The 23,198-nt window shown below is 48.5% G+C and overlaps 1 protein-coding gene and 1 long non-coding RNA gene across 28 annotated transcripts in view; both read right to left on the bottom strand.

Annotated features, from left to right (window-relative positions):
* LOC127487586 (uncharacterized) overlaps positions 1 to 12,381 on the bottom strand; it is a 65,864-nt gene extending 53,483 nt beyond the window's left edge. Inside the window, exons 1-2 of the long non-coding RNA XR_011387711.1 lie at positions 11,651 to 12,381; positions 10,235 to 10,391 (exon numbers count right to left, since the gene is read on the bottom strand). This is a non-coding gene — a long non-coding RNA (uncharacterized lncRNA). The remainder of the gene's footprint in view (positions 1 to 10,234; positions 10,392 to 11,650) is intronic.
* Positions 12,382 to 20,075: 7,694 nt separating this feature from the next.
* Positions 20,076 to 23,198, bottom strand: part of SETD4 (SET domain containing 4) — a 109,681-nt gene continuing 106,558 nt past the window's right edge. For 25 of the 27 annotated variants that reach the window (XR_007914537.2, XR_007914538.2, XR_007914536.2 and 22 more), the window contains 2 exons: positions 21,197 to 21,396; positions 20,076 to 21,049 (listed from right to left, as the gene is read on the bottom strand). Coding sequence is in view for 2 of the 27 variants with exons in the window: in XM_051833582.2 (XP_051689542.2) it covers positions 21,262 to 21,396 (135 nt within the window). In the remaining 25 variants the exon portion in view is untranslated. Of the gene's footprint in view, positions 21,397 to 23,198 lie in introns of all 27 variants that reach the window. The other 2 variants (XM_051833582.2, XM_070071859.1) reach the window with 1 other exon arrangement.

The following is a 23,198-nucleotide window of genomic DNA, read 5'->3' as shown; positions in this document are numbered from 1 at the left end:
CTTTCTTAGAATGTCCTGAGAGTATGGAACTTCCAGAAATGTTCTCAACAGAACGTGATAAGGATGAGAGACAGGAGGAGGGAGGGGGTGGGGGTCATGAGTAGCACAGGCTTCCGAGGGAAGGTTCTGTGGGCAACAACAGTCAGCTCCCAAGGGCCAGCAGGACTGGGAACACGAGGCTGCCTCAGGCACAATTTCAGTCGACGCTGCTCCATGTGACTGGGCTCCCCTCCCACCCCTCATCTGAGATGCAGGATGCTCCAAGCTCAGAGCGCAGCAGGAGAAGAACAATGCAAGCTATTGGTGTGACTGACACGTCAGAGTGATCCTATGGAGTTCCCAGTACTTAGGGCGTAGAGAAGTCTAGCGACATGGATGCATTTGTCCTGTGAGCAGGCCAGAAGTGACGGTGCTCCCCTCTGCTTCTCCAGCACAGGCGATGGAAGTTCTTTCCAACTCTCTGGTTGGTTGCTGGGACCTGAGGCTGGGGAATGGGGAGACGGCAGGAGGACTTGGCAGAGGCCAAGAAGAAGTAGGGAAAGGAGGCTCCCAGGGAACCTGGGAGGAGCAGAGAGCTTCCACAGGAATAAAGAGACCGGTAGGAAGGGAGAAGGAGGAGGCTGGGTATCCAGGGAGGAGAAGGACCCCGGGGAGAGATTGGGTGGCCCAAGAGTCCCAGGTTGGGTAGAAGTACATGTCTGAGACAGAGTCTTTCTGGGGGCAAAAGAATGAGAGAAACAAACTGTTGCTAGGCATCCCCATGAAGTACATAAGGGCACTTTGAAAAGTTCATGGAAATTAGAATTTAAAAATAAGTTTATTTTGGCAAAAAAAAAATTAAAATCCAGGCATGTGTTGGGTCTTCAAAAATGCTCATGGAAAATGCATGGATCTTAAATGTTTTTTCCAACAACCAAATTAGATTTATCTTTTAACTCCATCTTTTCCATGAAAGTATCCTTTATTCCTTGTATATATTTCATATCCTTCAAAAGACTCATCAAGACTGAAACTCCTGCTGTGCTTCCTTAATGAAATACTGCTCTAGCGTAATCCATATTATGTCAAAGCCATGAAAACAAAACCTCTCGGGGGTATCCTATATCTAAGCTATCAGGATTGGCCTTGGTGAGTTTCGACTCAAAAGCCTTTTAGGAGAAAATTCTTTACTCACGGCTCTTCTGAAAGGTGAGCAAATTCATCTTGCTTCTTGCGCATGTCAGGTGGGCAAAATTATACAAAAACAGCTGAAATGAGTCCCAAATAGCCTTACATAGAAATGCAATCCACTACTTCTCAATCCTAAATGCATTTTGATTCCATTTGAACATTAAAATGTTGGCTATACAGAAGTCACTGTGCACTTACTCCCCATGTAGGACCCCTGACCTTAATGAGTTGTACTATGAGAATTAACTGCAAAATTTGCTCTCAAATAGTACTTTATACATTGTGGGGGGGGGTACAAAATATTGAAATCTTTACTTTTAAGATAAAGCTTGTCTTCTATATATAAAATTAATTAAAAATTAAAAATGAATCTTAATGAAGAATGAGATGGGAGAGGGAGTAGGAGGTGGGATGGAGTGGGGGTGGGAGGGTGGGTATGTGGGGAAGAACCGCTATATTCCTAAAGTTGTACCCATGAAATTTGCATTCATTAAATAAAAGCTAAAAAATAAATAAATAAAATAAAATATTGGCTATGATGCTCAGGCATCCTAAAAGTCTCAAGGTTCCCCCTCCTTTCACCCTTAACATTGATTTAAAGAGGATACAAGATATTTGGGATTTTTTTCTAGAATCAAAATATAGGGTTTATGCTGTTATAATTCTATTACATAAAAAACTGGGTGCTATAAGCATATCTCAAAAAGTTCATAGAAAACAGAATTAAAAGATAAGTTTTGGGGCAGTGTTGTGGCACAGTGGGTTAAACCACTGTTTGCAATGCCAGCATCCCATATCAGAGTGACAGCTTCAATTCCAGCTACTCCACTTCTGATCCAACTTCCTACTAATGGACCTAGGAAAGCAACAGAGGATGGCCCAAGTATTTGCACCTCTGCCACTCATGTGAGAGACCTGAATGAAGCTCCTGCCTCCTGGCTCAGCCTGGTCCAGCTTCTGCCGTTGTGGCCACTTGGGAAGTGAACCAACAGAATTTTTGGAGAACACTTCCTACATTATAATCATGGACTCAATAATAAGAATTCACAATTTCGTGTATAGGGACATCTCATATTTGACGAATGACTTCATTACTGTGTGTTGCTGATTACTTGTTTTCAAATACAAACACATTACAAATGCTGGAAACATCCATTAGTCAGTGTTTAGCAACATTTTAAGGATTGATTGAAGTGAGTGTTTGGGGAATGTAGAGGATCTGCTTGTGCTATGAACTCAACACTAAGGACATTCAATAGATTCTCTGAGAAGACAGCATTAAGCCAAAGTTTTGGGTCATGTACTTACTAGGATTTACTTTGTACAGGTTTACCAGTTAGCTCCTCACAGCTACCTAGTGGTCTCACAGAAAGAAATGGAAAGTGAAGGGGAGGAGAAGGGCACAAACTCAGGCTAGGGTTACAATAGATCACAGTGTTCCCATACTTCGTCTTTGCTTTGGTCTCCATATTAACTTTTTAAATGGACTGTTAAATTATTCTATTTAATCACAGTGAATATTTTTAGTTTTGGAAGCCATAAAGTCTCTACTGCAAATGCTCAACACTGCTTTTGTAAAAACAAAGCAGCTAGGATTGGCATTTTGTCAAACCCAGTTCCAGCTTCTGACTCCAGCTTCCTACTAATACAGACCCTGAGCAGTAGGGTGGCTCAAGTAACTGGGTTCCTGCCATCCACGTGGGATGCCTGGATTGAGATCCCAGCTCCCAGCTCCCAGCATTAGCCGTTCTCAGCCCCAAGGCATTGAGGACATTTGAGGAATGAACCAGTGCATAGGAATACTCTGTGTGTGCATGCGTCTGCTTGTGTGTGTGTGTGTGTGTCTAATTAATTAAAAGTTTTGAAAAGCAGCCACAGACAATTTATAAATGAATGAGTATGGCTATATTCCCCTAAAACTTGATTTACAGGAACAGGCATCAGGTCAGATTTGATCCATGAGTCATAGTTCCTTGGGTTTACACTATATCAGAATCAAAGGAGCCATGATTTATGTTGTACAACTTTTATAACTGCTGTCATGAATGATATTTCATATTTATCCTATTTCAGATGAATCATTTCTTTTGTATACTGCCAATTACAGTGCAGTGCTATGTCATAAATTAAGCAGAGTCACATGAAGGACGGATTAAGATGGCAGAGTAGGGAGGGAGCTTGCTGCTCTAGTCTAGGAGAAGAGAGTTTTTAAAAAGTGAAAGGAGTGCAGTCTCAGGGAAGAGCCAGGGAGAAAACAGCAGAGGAAACTCTACGCAAGTTGGAGGGACACAGTAGACTTACATGGAGGGCGTGGACTTGCATAACTCAGGACCCCAGCAGCCAAGAGCCAAGTTGGAGAGTGAGGTGAGACCAGACTGCAGCAGCCTAAGCCACTGGCAAAAAAGCTGCAGGAAGAGCCTAGAGGGAACCTGGCTTGGAGCCCCACTGGGTATAGTGTACCTGCCAAACTAGAGGAGGAAAAAAAAAAAAAAACAAAGGAGGGGCACGTTTTCTCTCTCCCCCATCACACTGCAATAGCATCTTGTAACAGGCTGACAGAGAGCATGTATCATTTTGGACATATGTAACAGCTGTGCCAGCTTCTGTCTGTGCCCAGCATCGAGCCAAGTGGAGATTGCTGAATCTGATGGGGAGAACAGACAGGGGGCTGAGTGCTCTGGGCTGTGGGGGGCTTGTGTGCCGGGACTGTGAAAACACTGAGGTTGTGTGGGAGGACTCAGGATGTGGTTGGGACTTTGGGCAGTCACTTTGGGAGGATTCATACACTCAGGGCTCCCAGGTTACCTGGTGACGGACACTTCGGGGGAATCTGAGCTTACACTAAGGACTGAACAGATCCTCTGTGTGGTCCTGGGGGGACAGTGGATGACTAATATACCCACTGGGGCTAGGACCCAGGCACTGGTCTGCTTTGAGGACAGGATCTCAGCTGAGTCTACACCAACAGACAAGTACAAACCTCCTCTCTGATTAAAAAAATAATAAAAAAAATTAAAAACCTAGGTATGTCACCTCAGACACACCCTTCACCCTGGAGCACTGAACAGAGCTTCCTGGCCACACCCACCACACCCCTCTAGGTATTCCGTGAAAGCAGACACTCCACTAATCCACACAGACTTAGTCCAAAAATAAAGACCACCACAGCAAAAAAAATAAAATAAAATAAAAAAAAGGAGGAGGAGAAACCAACAAGTATCTCCACAAATGCCAAATAACAAACACACCAGTTCAAGAAACAAAAATAAGGAAGACAACATGACACTCCCAAAAGAACACAACACTTCAATACTAGATTGTGAAGATGACAAGACTGAAGAAATGCCAGAAATAGAATTCAAAACATTGATCATAGGATTACTTAGAAGTAATCAGAAGCAAATGTACCAACTAATGAGATACATACATGACATGAAAGAAAATTTCTCCCACAAAATTGAGATCTGAAAGAGAAATGAAAATGAAATCTTGGAAATGAAGAATTCAATAGAACAAATAAAAAATACAGTGGAAAGCATTAACAACAGAATTGGCGAAGCAGAAGAAAGAATATCAGACTTAGAAGACAAAGCACAGGAAATTATACAACCAGACCAATCACAAGAAGAAATTAGAAAACTGAAAACACACCCTGTTGGTAATCTGCAGGATGCTATTAAGCAACCCAACATATGGAATCTAGGAGTTGCTGAAGGTGAGAAAAGAGAGAAAGGATTAGAAGGCTTTTTTAGTGAAATAGTAACAGAAAATTTCCCTAATTTGGAGAAAGAAAGGGACATCCAAGTACAGGAAGTGCATAGAACTCCTAATAGACATGACCAGAAAAGATCTTCACCACAACATATTATAATCAGACTCTCCACAGTGAAACATAAAGAGAAGATTCTAAAATGTGTAGAAGAGAAACGCCAGATTACTTTCAGAGGATCTCCAATTAGACTCACAGTGGACTTCTCATCAAAAACCCTAGGCTAGGAGAGAATGGTGAGATACATTCCAAGTCTTAAGAGAAAAGAATTGTCAACCCAGATTACTATATCCTGCAAAGCTCTCATTTATGAATGAAGGTGAAATAAAGACCTTCCATGACAAACACAATTTGAAAGAATTTGTCACCATCCGTCTAGCCCTGCAGAAGATGCTTCAGGGTGTGCTGCACACAGAAACACTGTCATCATTTCAGAAGAAGGTAAAGGAAGGAAATCTCCCAGTAAAAGTACAAAGGAAATCCAAAGTAAAAAATAGGAATATTTATGGAAAAATGGCAGAGCAAAGTCCTCAACAAAATTCTGAGCAATCAAATCCAACAACACATCAGAAAGATCATCCACCCAGACCAAGTGGGATTTATACCTGGTATGTAGGCGGATGGCTCAGCATTCACAAATCAATGTAATATATCATATTAACAAACTGAAGAACCAAAACCATATGATTATCTCAATAGAAGCAGAGAAAGCATTTGATAAAATACAACACCCGTTCATGATGAAAATTCTAAGCAAATTGGGTATAGAAAGAACATTCCTCAATTCAATCAAGGCAATTTATGATAAACCCATGGCCAGTGTCCTATTGAATGGGGAAAAGATAGAAGTATTCCCATTGAGATCCAGACTCAGACAAGGATGCCCACTCTCACCGTTGCTATTCAAAATAGTCCTGGAAGTTTTAGCCAGAGCCATTAGGCAAGAAAAAGAAATTAAAGGGATTCAAATTGGGAAGGAGGAAGTCAAACTACCCCTGTTTGCAGATGACATGATGCTATATATAGGGGATCCAAAAGACTCCACCAAGAGACTATTGAAACTCATAGAAGAAATTTGTAAAGTAGTAGGATAGAAAATCAATACACAAAAATCAACAGCCTTTGTATACACAGATAATGTCATGGCTGATAAAGAACTTCTAAGATCAATCTCATTCACAAGAGCTACAAAAAAAAATCAAACACGTTGGAATAAATTTAATCAAGAATGTTAAAAATCTCTACAATGAAAATTACAAAACATTAAAGAAAGAAATAGAAGAAACAAAAAAATGGAAAAAGTTTCCACGTTCATGGATTGGAAGAAACAGTATCATCAAAATGTCCATTTTTCTGAAAGCAATTTACAGATTTAATGTGATATCCATCAAAATGCCAAAGACATTTATCTCAGATACAGAAAAAATGATGCTGAAATTCATATGGAAACACAGGAGACCTTGAATAGCTAAAGCAAGCTTATACAACAAAAACAAAAATGGAGGCATCACAATACTAGATTTCAAGACATACTACAAGGCAGTTGTAATCAAAACAGCCTGGTACTTGTACAAAAACAGATGGATATACCAATCAAACAGAATAGAAATGCCAGAAATCAATCCAAGCACTACAATCAACTTTTATTTGACCAAGGAGCTAAAACCAATCCCTGGAGCAAGGACACTCTCTTCAACAAATGGTGCTGGGACAACTGTATTTCCACATGCAAAAGTATGAAGCAAGAACCCTACCTTATACCTTACACAAAAATCCACTCAAAATGGGTTAAAGATCTAAATCTATGACCTGACACCATCAAATTATTAGAGAACATTGGAGAAACCCTGCAAGACATTGGCACAGGCAAAGACTTCTTGGAAAAGACCCCAGAGGCACAGGCAGCCAAAGCCAAAATTAACAAATGGCATTACATCAAATTGAGAAACTTCTGTACTGCAAAAGAAACATTCAGCAAAGTGAAGAGGCAACTGACACAGTGGGAGAAATTATTTGCAAGCTGTGTAACTGATAAAGGATTAATAACCAGAATATATAAAGAGATCAAGAAACCACAATATCAAAACAAACAACCCACTTAAGAAATGGGCCAAGGACTTAAACAGACATTTTTCAAAAGATAAAATCCAAATGGCCAACAGACACATGAAAAAATGTTCAAGATCACTAGCTGTCAGGGAAACACAAATCAAAACCACAATGAGGTTTCACCTCACCCCAGTTAGAATGGCTTTCATACAGAAATCAACTTAAAACAAATGCTGGTGAGGATGTGGGGGAAAAGGTACACTAATCCACTGTTGGTGGGATTGTAGACTAGTAAAACCACTATGGAAGACAGTATGGAGATACTTCAGAAATCTGAATATAGACCTACCATATGACCCAGCCATCCCACTGAAGGGAAATGTAATCAGCAAATGAAAGAGTTATCTGTACCCCCATGTTTATTGCAGTTCAATTCACAGTAGCTAAGACATGGATCAACCTAAATGCCTGTCAACTGACAACTGGATGAAGAAATTATGGGATACATACTCTGGAATACTACACAGTGATTAAAAAAAGATCCAGTCATTTGCAAAAAAAATGGATGAATCTAGAACACATCATATTTAGTGAAATAAGCCAGACCCAAAGGGACAAATACCCCATGTTCTCCCTGATCTGTGATACCTGATAGAGCAGCTAAAAGGAAATCTGTGTAAAGGAAACTGACACTTTGAGAAGCAATGACTTGAATAGCCCTTGTCTTGACCGATGAACAGGTTTTTTTTTCTTCTTCAGACTATTTGTTAAGCTCTTTATTTAACATAGAGTTAAGTATATGTGTATAAAGTCCATTAAAAATAGATCTCAGTAAAAGATAAGAGCGGGAATAAGAGAGGGAGGAGGAATACTACACAGTGATTAAAAAAAAATCCGGTCATTTGCAAAAAAAAAAAATGGATGAATCTAGAACACATCATATTTAGTGAAATAAGCCAGACCCAAAGGGACAAATACCCCATGTTCTCCCTGATCTGTGATACCTGATAGAGCAGCTAAAAGGAAATCTGTGTAAAGGAAACTGACACTTTGAGAAGCAATGACTTGAATAGCCCTTGTCTTGACTGATGAACAGGGTTTTTTTTCTTCTTCAGACTATTTGTTAAGCTCTTTATTTAACATAGAGTTAAGTATATGTGTATAAAGTCAATTAAAAATAGATCTCAGTAAAAGATAAGAGCGGGAATAAGAGAGGGAGGAGGAAGTCTGTAATTATAAAGCTGTATAGTTCTGCAAACATTCCTACAGACTTACTTCTTAGGGTACAGTTTAAAAACTTGCCATGGGACCCCAAATCCCATTAAGCTGGGTGGTAAAAATACCATCTTAATTGTTAAAGTGATCACATAGATAGTATTAAATGTTAAAGGGATCATATAAATAATATCAACTGTCTGGTAATAATAATAGAATTAAAAAGGAGAGAACATTCCAACATGGAAAGCAGTCCACACAGCAGACTTATAGAATGACAGTTGCTTTAAGTAATACTCTGTCCTCAGAATCAGCCCTTAAGGCATTATGGTCTGGCTGAAAAGCCTCTGAGAGAGCATTTCAGGCATGGAAAGCCAAGACACTGTGGAGAAAAAAAATGTCCAACATGAAGGATCCCTGTGAGTGAGACCTCAGCAGAAAGAAGGGGCCATCAAAGAAGGATGTACTTTTCTCTGAAGGAAGGAGAGAACTTGCACTTTGCTTATGGCCTTGTCTAAATACTGACAGAGATTGTGGATTCAAAAAGCTTCCATAGCTGTAGCAGCTCATGTCAAGAGCTTCGGGTGAGCTTCGGGTGATCACTGATGTGATACATAAGAGTGTTGTTAAATTAACAATAGGAGTCACTGTGCACTTACTCCCCATGCACGACCTCTGTCCTCAATCAGTTGTATTATGAAAATTAACTGTAAAACTTGTTCTCAGTTTTGTGTGTGTGTATGCATGTATATACAAATTGTTGAAATCTTTACTTAGTATAGAGTTGGTCTTCTGTGTACAAAGTTAATTGAAAATGAATCTTAATGGAGAATGGGACTGGGAGAAGGAGGAAGAGGAGGGGTGGGAATGGGGGTGGGAGGGTGGGTGTAGTGGGAATAATCACTATATTCCTAAAGTTGTACTCATGAAAGTTGTACCCATTAAATAAAAGGTATCGTTGGGGAAAATAAATAAAGTGAATGTTAAAGGAGAAAAAAAAAAAAAGAGTGATGCCACATTTTAATGGGAAAGATCCCCGTGACAGGGACACAAACAGGCACTCTGTTACCGCCTGCAGAGTAGAGAGCCCATGAAAATGCAGCCATTGGGAGAGAGAACAAGAGCTTCGTGGTGGGAGTTGCGACGTGGTTGTAAAACCCTCGGCTTCTCTCCCCAAGTCCTTCACTTCCTTTCTCTTTTCCTGTTTGCTGGATTGGGTGCAGCAAGGCGGGTGTGCTTGTTGATGGGAAGCAAAGCCAGGGCCCCGAGAGGTAGCAGGACAAGGCCCACCATCCTCCCTGTGACGGTCAATGACAGAGAGGCTACCTGCTAAGGAAGCCTTCAAAGCCCAGTGCTAGTATGTTCTCCCTCTCAGCAGACCAGTCCAGAAAACTCACCAGAGAGGACCAGTCGGGTATGGTCTGCTCTGCCTTCCTCTCAGTACCCCATCCCCACCCACACCCCAGAACACTAGAGTCTGACCTGTGACCTCACATGAATGACCCTCTCTGCTTTGTCCCTGGGGACCTCTCTTTCCAGAAAATTCATTGGGGCTTCCAATTCCACTGCTGTGTATCACAGCCGAGCTCTGGTGGAAGAAAGCCCTAATCTTGCAACAAGAAAATAATCTCACACACTAAAATCAACCATAACTTCATCCCAGACAGCCATGTGGGGTACAGAATTTGTTGCAATAAGAATTTAACATCCCTGATAGAAAATCAAACGATTCTTCCCATACCTGAGAATGGATTGGTAGCCCCAAAATCATGTCACTTTGGATTTCCTGCCTTCCTTCCTTTCCCAGAGAAAGGGAGAGTTCCCATACGGTGGTTCACTCCTCAAATGCTGGGGCTGGGTCGGGCCAAGACCAGGAGCCAGGAACTCAATCCAAGTCTCCCATGTGGATGGCAGGGACCCAACTCATGGGCCCTCACTGCTGCCTGCCAGGTCCATTAGGAGGAAGCTGGAGTCAGGAGAGCTAGGGAGAGTCAACGCCAGGTACCCCGATGTGGGACATGGGCACCCTACCTGGTGTCTCCAGCGTCGCTGGTAAGCCTTCTGGGGCAAAAGCAGTCAGGGTAGTGTGAAGCAGAGATCTTTGACCCCCGATACGCAGGAAGCACAAGGTAGACCGTTTGCGAAGTGTGCTTTAGTAGTTTCTGTTGCCTTCTTTTGAGCTTCACTCCTGCATGCAAGTTTAATATGAAAAATATCAGGGTGAACAAAGAATGTGTGGGTGCACCTGTGGGCCGGTGAATGAGAACACCACTACCCGCGCCTCTGAGCCACGCTGGCCAGTGCAGGGCATGTGCACCCCAGCTTTACGAAGCGTTTGCTTTCTCTAGCACACGTGTATCACAGGAAGTAAACCGGTCCATGTTCTGCATCAGCAAGAATTATGCATATTTTGCCATTACAAAAACAAAAGCTTTCACTTAGAAAAAAATTATTTGTTTTGCAAAAAGAGGGACTGGATATAATTTTCCAACCCCTGGTGCAGCATGCGCCCTAGCACTGACACACAGCTCTTGGTGTGTCTTACTCCTCTGGAATTATCCCAGCATAGGAGACACAAGGCTGTGAGGACTTCTCACGACCTCTCCACACTCGGTCACGGCACTCTGTCTCCTGCCCACGGGAACATATGTGTAGACATCGGGAACATGGAGGAAGTATGCATACAGTTACAGTGCGCGTCCAACTAGCCCCAAGCTACATCACGTACACTGTGTGCGGGACCGCAGGGGAGAAGAGGCGCCATACGGAATGGTGTGAGGACCACTGGTGCTGAAGGCCCGGTCCCCATGACAGCACAGCCTCCATCCATGCCATTTCCACCATCTTCCGGGCCTCACTCTTATCGGGTGATTCTAGCTGGCTGGCTATAAGCCATCCTGCATCCACCAAGACTGCCTGCAGGAGAGGGCGCCGCCCTGCTGGCCACACTCTGACCCAGAAGCACAGAGGTCACGGAGGGACACGCGCACTGGGAGGCCCGAGGTCATGATTCAACGCATAACCGCCCGGCAGCTGGTGCAAGTGTTTAGATAGCTCGAAAAATAAATCACACTCGTGTTTTTCAAATGACTCTTGGTGGACTGTGGTGACTTCTCGGGTGCAGGGGAAATTAGCTGTGAAGTGCTACTTCCTGCAGGATTTGCTTTTTTCCTTGCTAAATAGAAAGGGGGTAGGAGGCTAAAGAATGCAGGCGCGCGCCACCTCTGCAGAAACCATAAAAACCGAAAAGATCAAACGCAGGTCTCCTTTTGGCGTGGATGACTGCCTGGAGATTCTTCCTCGCAAGCTGCCTGCAGCGCTGGCCGGCGACTCCTGACATATGCCACTTGGGCCTGAGTGATGTTGCAAATGAAATAAAACAGGGGGAGGAAGAAACCCGGAGCATGATCAAAGGAATATTTTCTTTTTGGTCTGCTGAGAACTTACTGTAAGTTATGCATTCCCAAGGCAAGGCCCTGCTTCCTGCAGGCGGCAGCCGCCTTAGGAGCCTGAGTCCAGGGTGGCTTTTGTTTGACAGCCCTAGGAGGGAAGACACAACTCAGCTGTCACAGCCCATGAGAGGGAGTCTGCCCTCAACACACACACACACACACACACACACACACACAAAGAAAGCAAAAATTTATATAGACAAAGGACGGGACACCAGGCCCTGCCTGCCACCACTGGCCATAGTCTGCGCCAACGGGCGAGAACAAAGCTGAGCCACTGGCTCGGCCACAGCGCTGCAGGCTGCCGCCCAGTGTGGTCCCCAGCATGTTGGAACCCAGTGGCAGGAGCAGGCAGCACTGACTCGTGGAGGGCGGCCCCCCACCCCACCCCCTGCTCCAGGGACCCCACAGCTGCTCCGTCCCTGGAAATGCTCAGAACGCGCCACTGTGCCACCTGGCAGTGCGTGGCCCCGGGCCACGGGGACGCATCAGCGACTCAGGGCCACACTCTGCACTGGGGGCCCACGCATGCGCGTGAGGCAGCCTGAGTTCCGCAGCCCGACTGCCCACAGGCTCCGGGCAGCTCCTGTTCCACCACCTCACTTGAGAACAGCGTTGCCCCAGAGTCAGACGGTCTCATGAGTCCTCGGAGCAGGGCCCAGGACCCCCAACGAGACCCAAATCTGCGGGACTTGCGTAAAATGGGGTAGTCTTTGCCTAGAACCTAGGCGCGTCCTCCGCGCGCCTTAAGCCCCCTCTGGGCTACTTCCAACGTCCAAGACCATGTGCGTGTATGCAAATAGTGGCTACACTGCCTCCCTTCGGGCAGTCAGCTCCGGCCTTCTGAATACAGAGACCGACGCATTCTTCCCTCGCTCAGTTTCTTCAACCTCGCTCAGTTTCTGCTGATGGCTGTATGCAGGTGCGCCACAGCCCTCGGCCTGAGCCATGCAGTCTGCCTGCTCACTACAGTGAATGATAGCAACAGTGTGCCTGGTTCTTCCTCTGAATACTCCAGCCGTCTCTGAATCCCACACCAGTCAGGCAACGCCCATCAAACAGCAACCTCTAGCTTTCTCTACTGACCCAAGTTGAGATCCACCTGCCAAAGACAAGACAAATTTCCAGTGCAGAGGAAGCCAGAAATATACATAAGTAGCAAGGAGGAGAGGTGGGGATTAGGAGGGGAAAGTAGCAGGAGCCTCCACTTTGCAAGGTGAATTCAGGAAAATAACAGAACAGATAACAGAGCCACTGAGAGAGTTCAGCAGACCAAAGAAATGGTTTCAGATGAGGCCACCGGAATAAACCCACAGCATGAAGTTTTGCTAGGGCAGCACCTGCCACCAGCCAGGTGGGGTCTGCAGTCTGTCGGCTGCCCGGGGACGAGGAGTGCAAGGGCACACAGAGGTTCCGTCACTTGTCTATGGCCGTACCACCCCGAACGCACCCGGTCCCGTCTGATCTCGGAAGCTGAGCAGGGTCCGGCCTGGTTAACACTTGGATGGGAGAGGTTTGGCCACTCTACCTCCGATAGCGCCCTGCTTATTAATCATTTCCAGTATTGTTAAGCTTGTGGGCTCTTGCCACGTATTCACAGAAGAATTCTAAATACTGGCTCAAATAGGCCAGACAACACGGTAAGTTTTTAAGGATTTTATTCAGTGAGAGAAATGTGCAGGAGAGTGAGGGCTTTATTTAGGGAGAAAGAGAAGTCTAGAAACTAAGCTGGGTCCATACCAAGCAGAGAGCAGGCCAGGAGCGAGCCACGTGGAACAAGCGTGCAGGCAGGAAAGCAGGGCGCCGGCGGCCCAAAAGCACGGGGCAACAAGGGCAATAATGGAGGGGCCCACAAGTCCCAGGCCTTTATCCACTTTCAAAGGGGCGGGGTTACATAGCCTGATTGGCAGATGGGCGTACAGGTGGGGTTAGGTAGGGGCATGAGGTCACAGAGGGGCGTGGTGAAGGCTTGGTCTTCCAGCTCACAGATCTGACCGATTTTATCCTATCTGCCTGCCTTCATCACCTTGAAGCTCTGTCTTCAGATCCAACATGCGTCCCTAATGGCTTCTGCCCAGCTCCCCACAAAATACACTTCTCTGTGATTCTAGAAACATCTGGCAGAAGAGGAGCCAGGGGCCTTCCCTTCCTTGTGTGGTGGTCAGTTTTAACACCTTGAGAATGACCCTTCCTCTCTCTGCCTGCCTATCAGGGTGACCGAGTCCACCTGCTACCACCCGTGCTGGGCATTGAAACCTGCCACCTGCAGGAGGAACGCTGTCCTTCTCAGAGGAAATGCTGTTGGTTCACCGCTCCTGGGCCTTGGGCACAGGCAGGTAATTCCTGCCTCTTCTCACTTGCCCCTCCTCTGCCCAGACCTCTGAGCCCCCACCCCAACCTGGCCAGGCCCTGCCAGGGCAGCTGCTGTTTGAACTCATGTTTACCTGACTGCTTCTTGCCCAAGGAGCTCCTAGGGCCCCGAAGAGGAGATGAACGTCTGTATTTTACCCCAGGAGCAACACAGAGAGTGGCTTTGGCCAGGTTTGAATCCCAGGAATATTTGGGGAGAGCACTCTTGCTGGAAGGAACCGCCATGCCCCAAGGCCTCAGCTCAGCGGTCCTCTTTCGCCATCTAGTGCAGGAAGATGGAAGTGGCTCAAGCACAGCACAGACACCTGATAGCTGAACCCGAACGCTGGAGGCTACAGGAGTGGCTTGAAAGGAGACTGGGGTTGAACTCTATCCATCGGCCACCTGTTCTGGGCTGGGCATTCACAGTGTCTGCTGAACCAGATGATGGCGCTTTTGATCTTGGGGTTCATCTGCACTCAACACAGCTTAGTATAATTTAAAACATTATTCATTATTTATGCAAAGGATAGGAACTGACACTCTCTTCTGCCTCCCAACACTACTGTAACTGAAGGCCTTTGAAAGCAGAATGTTCTAGCTGGGAAGGGTTAAACTACTTTGCCGGGGCTGGAGTAGAAGATGGCCCAAGTCCTTGGGCCCCTGCACCCACATGGGAGACCCAGAGGAAGCTCCTGGCTCCTGGCTTCAGATCAGCACAGCTCCGGCCATTGCAGCCATCTGGGGAGTGAACCAGCAGGTGGAAGACCTCTCTCTCTCCCTCTCTCTGTAACTCTTTCAAGTAAATAAATAAAGTCTTAAAAAAAAAATACTACTTTGCCCCTACACCCCATAAGCTCAGAGAGGGAACTTTGGGGAACAGCAATTGCCCAACACCCTGGCACACCCAGGCCAATGAAACCAGACCCTCGGCAGAGAGCAGTGGGGAGAATGGGGTGGGTGTGGGGGACAGCCAAAGTCGGAGTCCCTGATTTTCACGGGAGCAGTTTGGAGCCTCCCTCTGCGATCAGGACACAGACACAACCCCGGGATGATTACCAAGTATTGCAGCCTGCCTTGTCGTCTCAGCCAAAGGCTGGGGAGAAAGAACTCGGGGACCCGAGCAGCTTCGGGGGCACCAGGAGAAAGCTTCCAAGCGCTAATTGTCAGAAGTGGACAAAGCCCCACCAGGCCAACCAGGCAGCCCCTCCCTCTGGGTCCTCTGATACCTGCTGCCCTGCCCAGCTGTGGGTTGCCATGGTGACCGGCAGGGGGCTGCTGTTGGGGGCGTGGCCTATGCCGCCTTCTGGGCACACCCCCTTCCTCCCTGCAGCTCAGTGATAGAGCAGAGTGCCCGGGTCCTTCACACACACAGTGAGGTCACTGAAGTTACTCTTGAGATTGCACAAACAAGAAAAATGAAATAAACTACTTCCAGGTGGTGAGCGCCACCTACCATCTACCCCAGACCGCCTGTCCTTGAAGGCAGCAACGGGGTCCCTGAGCAATCAGACTTGAAATCGGACTCTGCACATCTTGGTGTGTGACCCCAGCTACATGATGTGGAGGCGTCTTCCTCTCCAACAGAAGATGTGTACGGCCTGCACGGTGGAAATCAGGGAGAAAGACGAACAGCAACACCCGGCACAGGGGGGCTCGGTGGCTGTGTCCCTCCCGGCCTGGGCTTGGGTTGAGGCCACCACATCCTCCCACCTCCCACGGCCCTGGTCAGCCCTGGTTCTTCCCGAGGTTGGGAGTTTCTCTGGGAGGGTGTCGGGGAGGAGAACGCGGGGGCGGGGGGACAAGTCCACAGAATGGGTGGAAAGTGTGAGTGCTGATCCTGGATCCCACGTTTACCCACCTACCTGAACTTCCGTCACCACATAGGGGGTCAAAGAACGTCATCTATTTTTAGTTTCAGATTTATTTGCTTACTTGAGAGGCATCGTTACAGAAAGGGAGAGACAGAGAGAGAGGTCTTCCCATCCACTGGTTCACTCCCCAAATGGCTATGACAGCTGGAGCTGAGCCAATCCAAAGCCAAGGGCCAGGAGTTTCTTCCAAGTCTCCCACACAGGTGCAGGGTCCCAAGCACTTGGACCATCTTCTACTGCTTTCCCAGAGAGCTGGATCAGAAGTGTGCAGCCAGGACTCGAACCGGCGCCCATATGGGATGCTGGCGCCATAGGCAGATGCTTGAACGCCAGCCATGATGACATCGTCTTGAGAACCACTCTGGCCCCGGTCCTCTGATGCAGCCTCCGCGTCACACGATCTTTAACACAGAAGTCAAAAGCCAGCCCATCAACCCTGGGCATCCTCTTCTGGGACCCAGGACCCAGCATACAAACTCAGCATGGATGGAGATCACTGAGGGCTCATTTACCATCCGCATCCTGTGGCCTTTCAACCACAGATTCTGATTCTGAACACTGGTGAGCTCCGGCAACCTGGCCCATTTTGGTAACCATGATCACAATGAAGACTCCAACAGAGTGGCCCCACCCACACCCGTGGGCTCCGCACTTACCTGCGTACCCTCTGGGCACAGGACGGCCAGGCTCTGAGCTGTTGCCTTTCCAGGGGTTGTGGCTCTTCCATCAGCCCTCTCTGGGGATGGGAAGCCGGCTCTCTGGGCCCTACAACTGGCCCCTGCCCGTTGTTAACAAGCCCCCTTGCTCATAATAGTAGACTGCGGGTAAAGCCAAGAGGGAGTGCATTTCAAAGGCAGGGCTGTGTCAGCGGCCTCTCAGTGTTCCCTGGAGTCAGCCCATCCACCAGGCCTGAATGTGCCGCAGTCCTGCTGGGGCAGCCTCTCACCACCGCCACCTTTGGAACAGGAACAGCAGAGCGTGGAGGGTGGCTGACGTCCAGATCCTAGCGCTGCCACCGGGCAGCCGCGGGGTCTGAGCAACGACCTGGCCTCTGTGGGCGCTTGTTTCCACCTTCACCAATCAGGAGACCGTGACCAAATCAAGGGCCACATGGATACAGGAGTGGGTGGAGGGAGTGTGCCTCACCCTCACGGCCACAGCGCCGCGAGTCTTCCCGGGAACAGTTGTCCCAGAAGCCGAGCCCTGCTGGAAGATGACCCCCACTCTGGTTAAGTCGCGCACAGACAGTGCAGGGCTCAGCCCATGTCAGTGTCAAGCAGAGGCTGCTGTAGAACAGTCCCCATTTCCACCCCAGACAGACCCCCCGCTCTGTCGCCAGCACCCTGTAATCCCCACAGCCCCACAGCCCTCAGCAACCACCACAGCCCGTCCCATCTCGACAGATGCGCCCATTCCGGACACTGCATAGGCACGCTGCTCCCCGTGGCCTCCTGCCATGGGTTCTCACCATGCTTCCAGGTCCCGTGCACCACAGCGTCAGCACCTGGCCTTTCCTCTCCGTGGCTGGATCCCAGCCTGCTGTATGCGTGGGTTGGTCCCGTCGCCCACGGAGGGGTCCTGGGGCTCACTGGGACCAGTGCTGCGGTGAGCACGCAGGAGGCAGCGGGCCACGGCGGCACACAGCTCCAGCTCGCTCGGGTGTTTGTATTCCAGGGAGCACAGTGCTGGGCGTTTATGCTTCTTTCCCCAGCAGAGGCGGCTCCGGTCTCCTCACACCCTGGGAAACACTGCTTAGCTACCCTTCGACTACAGCCACCCGGGCAGTGTGAGGCGCCACCCTCACCTTCCATTAACTTGCCTCTTGCTGTGGGCAGTTATTTTTTTTACTTAGTGAACTGTTAAAACCGTGTGGACTAGGGGGGCAGGGTATTGGCGCAGCAGGTGAAGCTGGCGATGCCAGCATCTCAAGCTGCTTGGTCCTGGCTGCTCCGCTTCTGATCCATCTCCCTGCTATCCTGCCTGGGAAGCAGAGAACGATGGCCCTGGAACTCAACTTCCTGGAGACTAAGAGGGAGTTCTGGGTTCCTGACTTCAGCCTGGCCCAGCCCTGGCTGTGGCAGACATTTGGAGAATGAGTCAGCAGACAGACGCCTCTCTGGAGCTCTCTGTATCTCTTCCTAATAAAACTACATGGGATAGACATAAGAAAATAACCTCTAGGGGCCGGCGCTGTGGCATAGCAGGTAAAGCATCGCCTGCAGTGCCAGCATCGCCAGTTCGAGTCCCGGCTGCTCCACTTCTGATCCAGCTCTCTGCTATGACCTAGGAAAGCAGAAGATGGCCCAAGTCCTTGGGCCCCTGCACCCACGTGGGAGACCCAAAGAAGCTCCTGGTTCCTGGCTTCATATCGGCTGAGCTCTGGCCATTGCGGCCTGGGGATTGAACCAGAGAATGCAAGAATCTCTCTCTCTGCCTCTGCCTCTCTAACTCTGCCTTTAAAAAAAGAAAGAAAATAAACTCTCACATCAAGGTTATAACAAAACCATGAAGATAAATGCCTATGAAGGTGAAGCAGCAAATGGCTGCGGAAACACACTGGTGACACAGGGCACACTGCTGTGAGGCCTGGGCACACTGGTGACATGGGGGACACTACTGTGAGGCCTGGGCACACTGGTGTGAAGTGTGGGCACACTGGTGACACAGGGCACACTGCTGTGAGGCCTGGGCACACTGGTGACATGGGGCACACTGCTGTGAGGCCTGGGCACACTGGTGACACAGGGCACACTGCTGTGAGGCCTGGGCACACTGATGACATTGGGGACACTGCTGTGAGGCCTGGGCACACTGGTGACATGGGGCACACTACTGTGAGGCCTGGGCACACTGGTGTGAAGTGTGGGCACAGGTTTGTTACTGTCCTCCTCAGGGCCCAGTGACACTCTCAGGACACACCTGCCTCTGCACACCAAGGAGCAGACATCACTTCCCCACTCCCCACCTCCACGGCCGGCAAAGGGCAGTGTCAGCGTTGGGTGACAAAGCAATCGTCAGAGTCCCAGCTCCACTTCCTCAAGGTCACTGCCCACCTGCACCTCCATGCAGAAGCCTCTTCTGTTTTTAGCTGGAAAGATTAAAGAGGAACGCAGCCAATTCCCAGTGCCCGGGGCTAAGCAGGCGGTGGGAGGTTTAACACTCACAGACTCAGCAGCCAGACACAAAGCGGGGGAAGTGCTCAGGAACCTGGCTCGCCCACATCACAGCCAGAGAAAGCTAAAATGAGGAAAATCATGGCCAGGGGAGGCGGTGGCCACTGGAGACTAAGAAAACAGTGCCACTGGGTAAAGCTCACCCCACGCAGGCCCTCTCCATACAAGGAAATGCAGGTCTGCGGCCGTCATCGCAACACACCAGGGAGGCAGAGTGTGGCCACCAGCTGTGCCACCAGGAACCCCCAATTTCCTGCCGGGGAGATACAGACCCAAGAACTGTCTGCAAACAGAAAGTCTTAGACAACTAGTCACCAAATAAACACCCAGCAGTTCTAGACAATGAAATATTTTCATCTGTAAATGGTTCTGAGTAGTCACTTTATGTCACTGTGCATTTTTTGTAATCACCAGACAACTAATACACAATAATTTTTATGGGGACTCCCCTTTAGAATAAAGGAATTAATATATTTACATACATGCCCACAAACAGGGACAGGAGAAAGAAATTCTGGACTAGCACAGGCGTCAGTGCACAACCTTAGGGAACACAGTCACGAGACATGCTGCTTTGCAGGACAGTCAGGACAAAGACCATGCGGCTGGGAATGCCTACAATATTTACTAGTCGGTCCTCCCCAGAAGACGCCTGCCGCCCCTGGCAGAGCACACATATACCACACTAACAAAAACACAATAAAATCGGGGCAGGCATTTGGTGCAGCAGTCAAGACACCCGTCGCGACACCTGCATCCCTTGTCACAGTGCACGGGTCCCCTCTGCTCTCCATACCAGCATCCTGCTAATGCCACCCAGGAATGCCTCAAGTCCTCAAGTCCCTGCCACCCACATGGGAGATCTAGACTGAGTTCTGGGCTCCTGGCTTGGCCTGGCCCAGTCCTGGGTGCTGTGGCATTTGGGGAGAGGATGGAAGATCTTTCTTCATCATTCGCTCTTTCAAACAAAATGAAAATAAACAATAAAATCAACACAAACCATTTATACAAACAAGGAGAGACGTTTAAGCCATGACAATGAAAACAGTTTATTTAGACTCTGTCACTAGACGCAAGGGGCCCTATTCACTGGGTTTTGTTGAGCGCCACACTGGGAAAGTTCTGGGAAGAAGGAACACTCAGCAGGGAAAACAGAAGGGCTCTGGGCAGCAGCAAGGTTTCCCCGGGGCATCCCCCACACAGGCCACCCCAACCTCTGCAAGTCTGGCTCCGTTAGCTCTGCAGGGAGCCCCCTCAGGTCACGGACAGTTATGGAGGGAGTGTCCCCTGAGTATCCACTGAGTCTACAGTGGATAAAAAACAAAATCAAGAGTAAGAACACAGGCCCCAGTCTGAGGGTAGCTTTGGGTCTGCTGACCTCCACCGAGCCCAGCCCCGCATGCAGCCAGGAAAGGCCTGTCCAGGACACCAGAAGTTAAGGTGGAAGATCTGTACGGCTGAGCCAGCCCTTCTCCCCAGTTCGTATTTCACAGGCCCTGCCTGGGGTGTGCCAAAGGCCAGGAGCAGGCTGAAGGGGGATTCCCGCCTCCTGGACCCCAGGCCCCCCAGGGCTCCTCCACGTGCAAGTCAGCATCCCACAGAGGGCAGGACTGGAAGCTGAGAGCCACACGGGCTGGGACTGGCCGCCCAAAACCACCCAGCGCCAACTTGCCCCTTCACCCAACGGGATCAGGGCACCCTGAGAGCACAGCTTCTTGCCCTCTGCCAGCTGCTAAGTCAAGTAAGAACAGTTCACGCAGTGCCAGACCACTCCACGTCCCGGTTGGCTCCTGGCTCCCTCGGTCTCCTCGCTTCCTGCAGCTCAGGACTTTCCTCGTGCATGCTCTGGGACTGCTGCTTACTCGGCAGAGTTCACAGGGCGTCCCTCAGCGGACCCAGCCGTCGTCACTCCCAGCCAGCAGCCCTGGCACCTGCTCCACCCCACAGGCATCCTCCCGTGTCCTGGGAGCGGCCACCACGCCATCCACAGAGACGCTCCTGAAGTTCAGTGTTTGAGGGAAAAGCACAAGGAAAAGGACTAAGTACCCAGGTGTTCAGTAGAAACCATTCATCACCTAAACATAATTCTATACAAATTAAATCTAATCCACCAAAGCTGTTTAAAAATGCTGAAGTCCCACCCACCACAGGAGGTGACGGAGGGATCGCGTGGAGGTCAGGTAGCGGTTGTGTGCAGGAGGTGACGGAGGTCAGGTAGCGGTTGTGTGCGAAGTGCCCAGGACCTCGGCAGACACTCTGAGGATCTGGAGCTCTTCCATCCACAGCGTTTCCACCAGAGCGAGCTGGGGCAGCAAAGCCACGCTGTCATCCTTCATCTGGGAAATCTGCAAGGTTTGTGAACGTACGTGTTATTACAGTAACATACTGAAACGTCATATCTAGGTCACCCATGCATGCAGCACAGTCACATTATGAGCCACCTCCAAACCTTTCTCTTAATCACCCCAAACAGGAACTCTGTAGCCTCAATTAATACCCAGGCTGGGCAAGCTGCACTCGGCTCCGTCTCCACGACTGGCCTGTGCCAGCGAGGAAACCAGAGGTTCTGGGACCCTCTCACTGTACTGGTCCTTGTGTGTCTCACTGACTGACCTTGAGGACGTCCTCAAAGTTCATTAAAATCACCTTCTGACCACCACTCATGTGTACACACATGGACAATTTCTCCTTTACTTGGAATATTTATTAAACAAAAACAAAAGAGAAAACGTACTTGAAAATCTATTACCAAAAAGTCATGCAGTAATTTTTAATTATTAAGAGGTACAGGAACACCCATAAAACTACACAATTCTTAAGCAAAGAGCGAACACAGAGTACAGGCAAAGGTACGGAATCCACGGGCTCCATCGACAGGAGAGCGGGGAGGGATGCGTGTTATGGGGACAATGGAAGATGACTGAGCCACTGAAAGACGTGATCCTGCCGCTGGGGCCAGCGTGTCTGAACCCAGAGAACACCGTGCTTAGTGAAGAGACCCAGACATGGAAGCGCAATGCCACACTGAAACGCAAAAGCCAACCTCTGGAGCAGGACCAGATGGCAATTACTACAGGCTGCAGGGTGAGGATGCAAAATTTCAGTTGGACATAAAGAATAAAGTTGAGGTTGATTATTGCACAACATAGTGACTACAGTTAATAATAATGAATACTAGAAAATTACTAAAAGGGTGGATTTTAAGTGTTCTTACCACCAAAAAAGACAAAAAAATGGAGTGAAGTAGCCGGCGCTGCGGCTCACTAGGCTAATCCTCCGCCTAGTGGCGTCGGCACACTGGGTTCTAGTCCCGGTCAGGGCGCCGGATTCTGTCCCGGTTCCCCTCTTCCAGGCCAGCTCTCTGCTGTGGCCAGGGAGTGCAGTGGAGGATGGCCCAGGTGCTTGGGCCCTGCACCCCAAGGGAGACCAGGAAAAGCACCTGGCTCCTGGTTCCTGCCATCGGATCAGCGCGGTGCGCCGGCCGCAGCGCGCCGGCCGCGGCGGCCATTGGAGGGTGAACCAACGGCAAAAGGAAGACCTTTCTCTCTGTCTCTCTCTCTCACTGTCCACTCTGCCTGTCAAAAAATAAATAAATAAATAAATAAAAAATGGAGTGAGGTAATGCTATATTAGTTTCATTAAGCCACCCCATAATACATAGATATATATGGAACATCATGTTGTACATATATATATACACACACATAATTTTTCTTATCAAAAATGAAGAAAAGGGGGCAGGTATTTGACACAGCAATAATTCACTTCTTGGATGCCCGCATCCCACATCAGAGTGGTCTGAGAACTGGCCACTCTGCTTTCTGTCCAATTTCCTACTGATATGCAGGCTGAAAGGCAGTAGATGAGGCCTTGCAGTGCTTGGGCCCCTGCCACCCACATGGAGACCCGGATAGAGTTCCAGGCCCCTGGCTTCAGCCTGGCCCAGTCCTAGCTGTCTCAGGCATTTGGGGAGGGCACCAGTAGATGGGAGATCTCTGTCTGTCTCTATCTCTCCCTGTCTCTCAAATAAAATGGAAAATAAATACATCATTTTAAAAAAGAAAATAGAGACTGCATCAACATTCACTTTGAAACAGTACTCTTATAAATGTTCTATCACTAGTGAAAAACTAGTACCTTCTAAAGC

Source organism: Oryctolagus cuniculus, chromosome 4 (genome assembly GCF_964237555.1).
Source record: "Oryctolagus cuniculus chromosome 4, mOryCun1.1, whole genome shotgun sequence".
NCBI lineage: Eukaryota > Metazoa > Chordata > Mammalia > Lagomorpha > Leporidae > Oryctolagus > Oryctolagus cuniculus.
Note: the sequence above shows the minus strand (reverse complement) of the source record. Positions and strands in the feature narration are given on the sequence as shown.